At 45.9% G+C, this 7,744-nt stretch overlaps 1 protein-coding gene across 1 annotated transcript; it reads right to left on the bottom strand.

The window, feature by feature from the left end:
- Nucleotides 1–678: 678 nt before the first annotated feature.
- On the bottom strand, nt 679–7,085 carry mycn (MYCN proto-oncogene, bHLH transcription factor). The gene is made up of 3 exons (XM_041187423.1): nt 6,943–7,085; nt 5,054–6,065; nt 679–2,002 (listed from the first exon to the last, which is right to left on the bottom strand). Exons 2-3 carry the CDS (start codon nt 6,027–6,029, stop codon nt 1,365–1,367), a joined length of 1,614 nt encoding a protein of 537 aa, XP_041043357.1. The 5' UTR covers nt 6,030–6,065; nt 6,943–7,085; the 3' UTR covers nt 679–1,364.
- Nucleotides 7,086–7,744: the final 659 nt, after the last annotated feature.

Here is a 7,744-nt window from a genome sequence, read left to right as displayed (position 1 = left end):
GCACCCTTCCCCCAATCCATTTATGCCAATGTACCATAATAATTGCCACTATCTACTATACATATTTGTGATCAATAACAACTCCACTAATGACCTAAGCCCTGATAACAATGTTTTCACACAAATTGGCTGGCTGGTGTATGGTTCAGCGAGTACAAGTTGCTGCAAAAGGTTTGCTATTCTCCGAAATGCAAGCAGGTAATTTATAGCTCAACCCGGAGTCTCTTAAACATTTCTGATCTCGTACTCTGGCCAAGAGAAGATAGGGAAATCAAATATGTTCACAACCATAATACATGCCTATCCAATTTTTTTTTTTAAACTTTGCTTCCTAAAGCACACTCTTCTTGACATAGTCTCATTCTGCCAAACAAGTAAAATTTTCAAGCACAGGGAGCATTCACAAATTAGGTTGTGGCAGGCATTCTTCCCAGCTCTTGATTGCATTCTCACTCATTCCACCAATTTGGAGTAGATGCCAATGTCATTTTCAAATACTGCACATACCAGAGATTGATCAATCACTTCCAGTAATGAACTCTTTCACACAACTAAACAGAAGAGCATTGACACAAAAGACTTGTTTTGGATGACAAATAGAATTGTACAATTAGTTTGTTAAAATCACCAAATGTATTTTGGAGGTACTTCAGCTTCAAACACCATCACAAGAGGTAGTTAGTTTCATAGGATTTATTTTCATAAACTTGAGGTATTTCAAAAGTGCTATAAGTTGCAGCACTATATGTACATCATGAAAAACACATAACTCAGCCAATTACCCAGTTCTATGAACCCAACAGCAACACAAACAGAGAGAGGCTAGGTAAAGGCATATATAGTAATTTCTGTACAAAAGAAATTTTAGTCAAAAAAGTGATAAAGTAATATCTACTCAAACCTTTCACAACTCATTTTCATACGAAAATATAGGTATCAAATTTAGTCATGTATCAGCATCACACTAAGGATACAGGCAGTGTAAGAATTAGTACAGTACATAACAAGGATTAACAAGAAGTCTTTATAGGAAAATTTCATGCTCCTCAAACGTTGAGGTATTATTCTGTATAAAATTCCAGTCCAAAAAACGGCAGCATAGGCTGTGGCTTATTTTTCTTAACCCAGACGATCACATGAAAAAGGCGATTGTTAAACTGGTATTTACATAGGTTTTGAAATAGGCAATCATTAAGCCCTCTCAAAAATGATCTCCATTCACACACATATGTACCTCTAAGGCTTTAGAGGTATTTTGTCCATGTTTAAATGCGGCTGGATTGAAAACCAGAAAAAAATTCCGAAACATTCTTGACGTCTAAAATGTGCAAAAGTGGCATTCAACCAGTTGGGGCAGCCTTAACCTAGCGAGTCCTTATTTCCTCCAGTCTCTTTACCAGCAGCTGTTGCTTGGCTTTCAATTTCTCTTTTTCCGACAAAAGTTTCTGCTCTTCTGACTGGAGAGCCCGCACATATTCAGTGGCCTTTTTCAGAATGATGACTTTTGCCGCCTTGTCGTTTTTCACAAGTTCTGGTATTTGGTCCCGTAAGGTAAGAAAGCTGGAGCGCAGGTCGTTTCGCCGCTGGCGCTCGAGAATATTGTGAGTGCGCCGCCGCTCATTGTCTTCGGAGTCAGATCCACGGGGGCTCACGCTCTTGGATCTAGAAGGCGCCACTTGCTTGGCGATGCGCACTGGCTCGCTTTTCACTTTCTTCAGAGGCGGCATCTCATCACACTCTGTGTAGGGCGATGGTGCAGCATAGTTGTGCTGCTGGTGTATTGGGGCACACCTTTTCAGCAGAGAGGCATTGTGGTTCTTCGACGATCCGCAGCTCAAGTTGTGGGGGCGCACAGTCACAGTAAGGGTGGTCACGTGTTTGTTGGATGACGATCGCCGTTTCTCAACTGTCACCACATCAATTTCTTCCTCTTCCTCCTCCTCTTCTTCCTCTTCCTCATCTTCTTCCTCCTCCTCTTCTTCATCATCCTCCTCGTCCTCCTCTGCAAACACATGAAAGCAGAAAAAGTCAGAAACAGAACAGTTCAGTGTCCCAACACACTGCAGGAAAACAAAACAGCTAAGATAACAAAGTGAATCCTTAGGAAAACATATATAGAAGCTCAATATGATAAAAATGGCACAGAAAGGAAACCCCTTTTAATCAATATAGAGCCTGTCCATGTAATGAGGAAAAGGCAATCAACTATTGGCAGATTATAAATGCCACAATCAGAGCTTCTCTTTCCTAAAACTGTCGGTGACCAATACTTTTTCCTCTGCTTAACTGGTGGGATTCCATCACACACAGGAAGTGCACAACAACACAATCTCACACAGGTATAAAACTTGGAGCATTTATCCAGTTAGAAAAATAGGATTTTTTTTGTTCAAATATTTAAAGACAGAAAATGTAATTTTTGAGAGGGGAAGAAATAGACAGGAATGAAAGAAAAATGAAGAATATTTATTAATTACAACCATAACTCCACTCTTCCCCAACTTCTGCTTTTGCTTTGGAAAGCTTCATAACATTTAGAAACTTTTAAAATCAATATATGTATATAAAACAATTTTTATATACGCAATTAGATCTAGGAACTGTTGTTTCAGTTGTGTATTTTGTGAAAGAATTTCTGTCATTGCAGTCAAATAGTCTGCTATTTAAGATAGAAAGCTGTGACTGAACTGTCTGTAAAAACACAGCAGCATGAAGGAGGAACATGGGGATCAACACAGATCAAAACCATTGTATTAACACATTAATCATCATTGCTGATTCACATTCCACATCCCGTACAGCAATAAAGAGATCTGCCTCAAACAATTACTGCAGGAACCAGAGGCTAATTCATGATTTTGCTCTAGATGACAGGACAAAGCACTTTCATTTCCTAGAGCCAAGTATTCAGTAGACAGCTGTTGGGAAGAAGCACTGGGACAAGCCAGAACTGTCAGAAAGCTGTAAGCAGAAGCATGTGTAGTTTTGCCCTAGTGCATCAGCAATACTCACCATAATCATTTTAATGGGCTATTTGTTAAAAAATAATAAACTCCACTAACAGTAGATCAAGAAGTTCAAGGACATACAAAAGCAGGCCCATTTATTTTTTTATCATTCCATAATGTGAGCCAATTTTGCCAGCTGGCAAACCACTAATATAAACCACTATTACTAAACAGAGAAAGCCTGCAATCATTCCTATCCTGCAACTTAAATAGATTTGGGCTTTCTCTAATAAATAATTAATATAGATTAGGGATATCCAAACTGCATATACAGCCCTTGAGCCAGGACCATCTGGCCCTTGAAGTCCAAGCAGTTCAGCTTTATTTCTGCTTTTATTTCTTGATTGCTGAATTGAATTTGAATTGTGTGGGCTTTTAGGTTTGGAAATGTTAAGTGTTTTTGCTTCATTGCTGGATGAATCCTAAATCAGAACACGAAGATCAGTTAATAGCAGCAACTTTTAAACAGATGCAAATTAATTAAACTTCTTCACACATGCTGTCTGTGAGGCTATATGATATACACTTACTTAACCACAAAGGTTTCAGGACCACAAGTACAGATTGTTAATTAATGTCTAGAAGGTGACAAAGAAGAACATTCTCATTGTTCTTAGTGATGCACCAGTTTTCTAAGATAAGCTTCTAGGAAAAGGCAATGCCTGTGGACTTGCAATAGGGTGGCCCCCTCCTATCTACTCTTCACTTTTCATTAAATCTGCTACTACTTTCAAATGCTAAATCCCCAGGTTAAGTAAAACTCTCAGGGGTTACTTTTGCTGATTGCATGTTTATGGAGCTTCAGAATTTCAAAGCCATGCTGTGGAATTCCAAGAACTCCACTCCTCATCGCCTTCTGAGATTACTCTTGATTAATGGGGCTATTTCAGTACAAAGGTGCCCAGGTTCTGCAACTATCACATCTGGCAGCTTTTCTCTGCAGCAATCAATAGCCAAGGGCACATTTATTCAAAGGACAATCTCCAGGAAGGAAATACTTTACATATTTAAAAAAAAACAAAAGTGTCTTCCCACAAACTCGGTGTTAAAATGAAATCATTAATCAAAAAATTAACCTGAAGGAAAACGTTTCTTCATTTGCTCCCAGAACAGGCGAACACACCGTTTCATTTTGAACAGCAGTAAATAAAAAAAATTGATGATTAAATGCGTCTTGGACCAAAGATAACTGAGGCATACTGCCGCCTGCTGGGGAAGCCGTCAGGACACTTCTCTCGAATTTTAATTCCAGTCTGGTCATCCAAAACTGATTCATGTGTCGACTCCACCGCACTTTGAGGAACCCCTCCATCACCACCCCCCACCCCATTCAGACAGGCTGATGAAATTAACACAAGGTGGCAGCTGAAACCAGTGGCACCACTTAATGGATCCGTATTCATTAACATTTTTGCCCATTTAATTACACCGGTGGATAAAAGCTTTTGTCGTCTGCAGGTCCTGCTGGATTTCCCTGTGCTCTCCCCTCCCTCCGAGAGGAAGAGAGAGAGTCACCAGCTGACAAGGTGGGCAGTATAGTGTGAGAGAGAGAGTGTGTGTGTGTGTGTGTGTGTGTGTGTGTGGGGGGGGGGGGGGGGGGTGGTTGTAGCAGCAGTAATAACAAGACTAAGCACCTTGTTTGAGAACTGTGTGGGAACTGGGGTGGCGAGGCGAGGAGAAAGACGTTTATTTTTGCACTGCAGAGTCTGCCAGCGCTGGTGTGTCTCTGCATGAGATATTAGGTCAGGAATAAAAACCAAGTGGATTTTTAAAAAAAATTGCATTTGGTGTTTGTACGGAAATACCGCAGTCTACAATCCAGCAAACATTGCCTTTGATAGTTTCCGTTAAAAAGCGGTCATACATTTTTTTTTTACACATCAGTGGCACAGGCAAGGTTGCTCTTTCCCGTTTGCAATCGAGACCCTGGCACAAGGTTAAGCACCCCTCCCCCCGCCCCCCCCCCAAGTGCAGTGCAGGAAGAATACGGACGGGCTTCCCGAGCCTGGAGCTTTGCATTCCAGCCCGTCTTTCAAGACACTTACCAGAGTCACTGGGGGTCTCGTGGCCGGAGCTGCCGAGCGACGCGGCGCCGTCGGCGGCCGCCCCTCCGCGGGAAGCCGCATCCTGGTTCAGCGGGAAGGGGAAGACGACGGCCGGGTCCACGCACTGGGTGGCGGGGTTGCGGAGCTCGCTGTGGCCGGGGTGTCTGATGCTGCTGCTGCTCCCCTCTGCACCCAGGGCGGTGCATCTGCTGCTGCTGCTACCGGTGCTGCTGCTGGTCTCTCCTGCTGGGCAGCAGGAGCCCGGAGCAGCAGCCGCGGCGGCGGCCCCGGTGCCCGGAGCTGCAGCCTTGCCCTGCTGGACCTGGACCTGGACCTGAGCCTGAGCCGCGTTCAGCTTCTCGCTCACCACCTTCTCCAGCTTCTCCCGGGCCGAGAAGCCGCTCCACATGCAGTCCTGCAGGATGATGGCGTTCAGGTGATTCCGGCCGCCGGCCCCCGGGCCGATCATCCCCAACCCCCCCATCCCCCCGCCGCCGCCGGAGGAGCCGCCGCCGGCGGAAACGCCGCCACCGCCGGAGGAGGAGGAGCCGCCGCCGCCGCCGGAGACGCCGCCGCCGGAGGAGCCGCCGCCGCCGCCAGCGCCACCGCAGCAGCAGCACAGCCCCCCGCCGGTCTCCTCCGCCTCCCCGTCCCCGTCCAGCAGCAGCAGCTCGGACACCCAGTCCTCACCGTCCCCGCTCCGGCACCTGCCCACCCGGCTGGGCGACAGCGGAGGGGTCGGCAGCAGCTCGAACTTCTTCCAGATGTCCTCGCTGGGTGGGTAGAAATCAGCCTCGGGGCCGTAATCGTCCGGGTAGAAGTAGGGCTGGTAGGAGTCATACTCCAGGTCGTAGTTCTTGCAGAGAGGGGGGCGGGTGGAGGAGGTGGAGGAGGTGGATGCGGAGGAGGTGGAGGGGGTAGAAGAGGAGCTGGAGCTGGCCGACGATGAGCTGCCGGATGACATGATCCCAGGCATCTTTTCCTTTGCAAGGAAAGTGCGAACAGAAAAGATCTGGAATTATGAAAAAAACGGGGTGGGGGGGGGGGGGGGGGGAAGGGGGGGGAGAAAGAGAGAGAGAAAAAACACAATAAGTCAACAACGAGCAAGGCAAAGCAATCATAACAATCGCCCTAGAAAGTCAACATGTAAATTCGCCCCTACATTAACGCCAGACAAATGTTTCCAAATCGCAAAGGGGGGGGGGGGGGGCGGTGGGAGGGTGGAAAGAAGCAAAATAAAAACAAAAAACACTCTTCACTGGCAAGGAAAACGCCCACCCTCGCCCGGCTTTGCACCATAACAATTGCAACCCCCCAATGCGACAGATTTTTGAGAATTTGAAAAAATAAAAAGAGTAGTTTCCCATTTTTTAAATCAAGGCGGAATTCCGCACCATATGTATGGGCTCAGTGGTGCCGCGGATCTGTTTGTTGCCTTTGCATTGAGCCCGAGCTGGCTGACTCGCAGCCTTAACAACAATAGGCGCTGCCGGTGCTGGGATTTTACAAGCGCCGCTCCCGAGGTGGGGATTAACGCCTTTTATGCGATAGCACACCCCTACTTGACTGCCGACTGTCCGCATCCGACAGCAGGGCGGCTGGAAATCGGATCACCATCGCAACATCAAAAAAAGGGGGCATCGAAAGATCGACTCGTTTAGGGTTTAAAGCCCAATTTGGTGGTGAAGGGTAAATCTGCAGATTCCTCCGGGGCGAGCTAGGATCGGTGCTACATGAAATGTTCTGACCTACATTCTTGCATTTCTCATGAATGCAAAGAGAGTAATCCAGTTTCCATTCAAATATGCACAAACAAAAACACACACACGCACACACATTAAAATCCACACATGGCCTTTTATCATACTGAGAGAAGAAAGAAATCCTACCTTTCACCGCGTTTCCAGAAAAATTAAAACGCTCCACAACGATATTGGGGACGTTGCTAGACAGATCCAGCTGTTAAAGAGCCTCGCATTAGACGCTGACCATTCCCTCGGAGCAGACAGAGAAGTCTGTCAATGTAACTTGGATGCAGTGCTGGATATTATTATCCGGAAAAAAAAACTGGAAGGACCCGAAAAAAAAACAACTGTGCCAACCCCTTCATTTACATAGGGAGGAGCCGCGATTTGGCGCGAAAATAATTGGTATCGTTATCACCCAAATATATGGATAACGCAAAGTACAAAGTTGTGGCAGTCGGGTTTGATTTAACCCTGCAACGTTCATAAATTTGCATCAATGCAGTTAGTTCGGATCACCGAAAGGTACATTTTATTCCCCTCTCTTATACAGTTTTGTTTTGCTGAGAGGCGGAATCGTGTACTGTGGTTCAGGAGGCTGACTGTCAATCACTCTGATTTACAACAGGAACAGCTCCAAGGGAATACCGCACCGAGCTCAAAGGGAAGTTATTAATCACGCAGACAGAGAGTGGGGGATGAGGAGGGTGGTGGGGGGGGGGGGGGGAGGAACTAATTACAGATGCAAAGTAGAAGGTTGCAACGTGAAATTGTTGCAAATAAGAAATACGATTGGTAAAACAAGAATCTGGAATCGAGGAGTGCGCAGTCGAGGGTGTTAGCTCTCTGCGAGAAAACTGAGCCAGACATAGCGCAGCGGCGCGACATCTAGTGGAAACGTGCATTGGATACATTCAGCATAAAAGAACAGCATGTTCCATCCGCC

The sequence above is a fragment of the Carcharodon carcharias genome, chromosome 5 (genome assembly GCF_017639515.1).
Source record: "Carcharodon carcharias isolate sCarCar2 chromosome 5, sCarCar2.pri, whole genome shotgun sequence".
NCBI classification, from domain to species: domain Eukaryota; kingdom Metazoa; phylum Chordata; class Chondrichthyes; order Lamniformes; family Lamnidae; genus Carcharodon; species Carcharodon carcharias.
Note: the sequence above shows the minus strand (reverse complement) of the source record. Positions and strands in the feature narration are given on the sequence as shown.

Excerpts from the sequence above, each read along its gene's own strand:
- mycn (XM_041187423.1), bottom strand. The coding sequence starts at position 6,029 with ATGCCTGGGATCATGTCATCCGGCAGCTCATCGTCGGCCAGCTCCAGC. Across the intron at positions 2,003-5,053 it reads CGAGACCCCCAGTGACTCTG|AGGAGGACGAGGAGGATGAT; the intron begins GTAAGTGTCTTG and ends ATGTGTTTGCAG.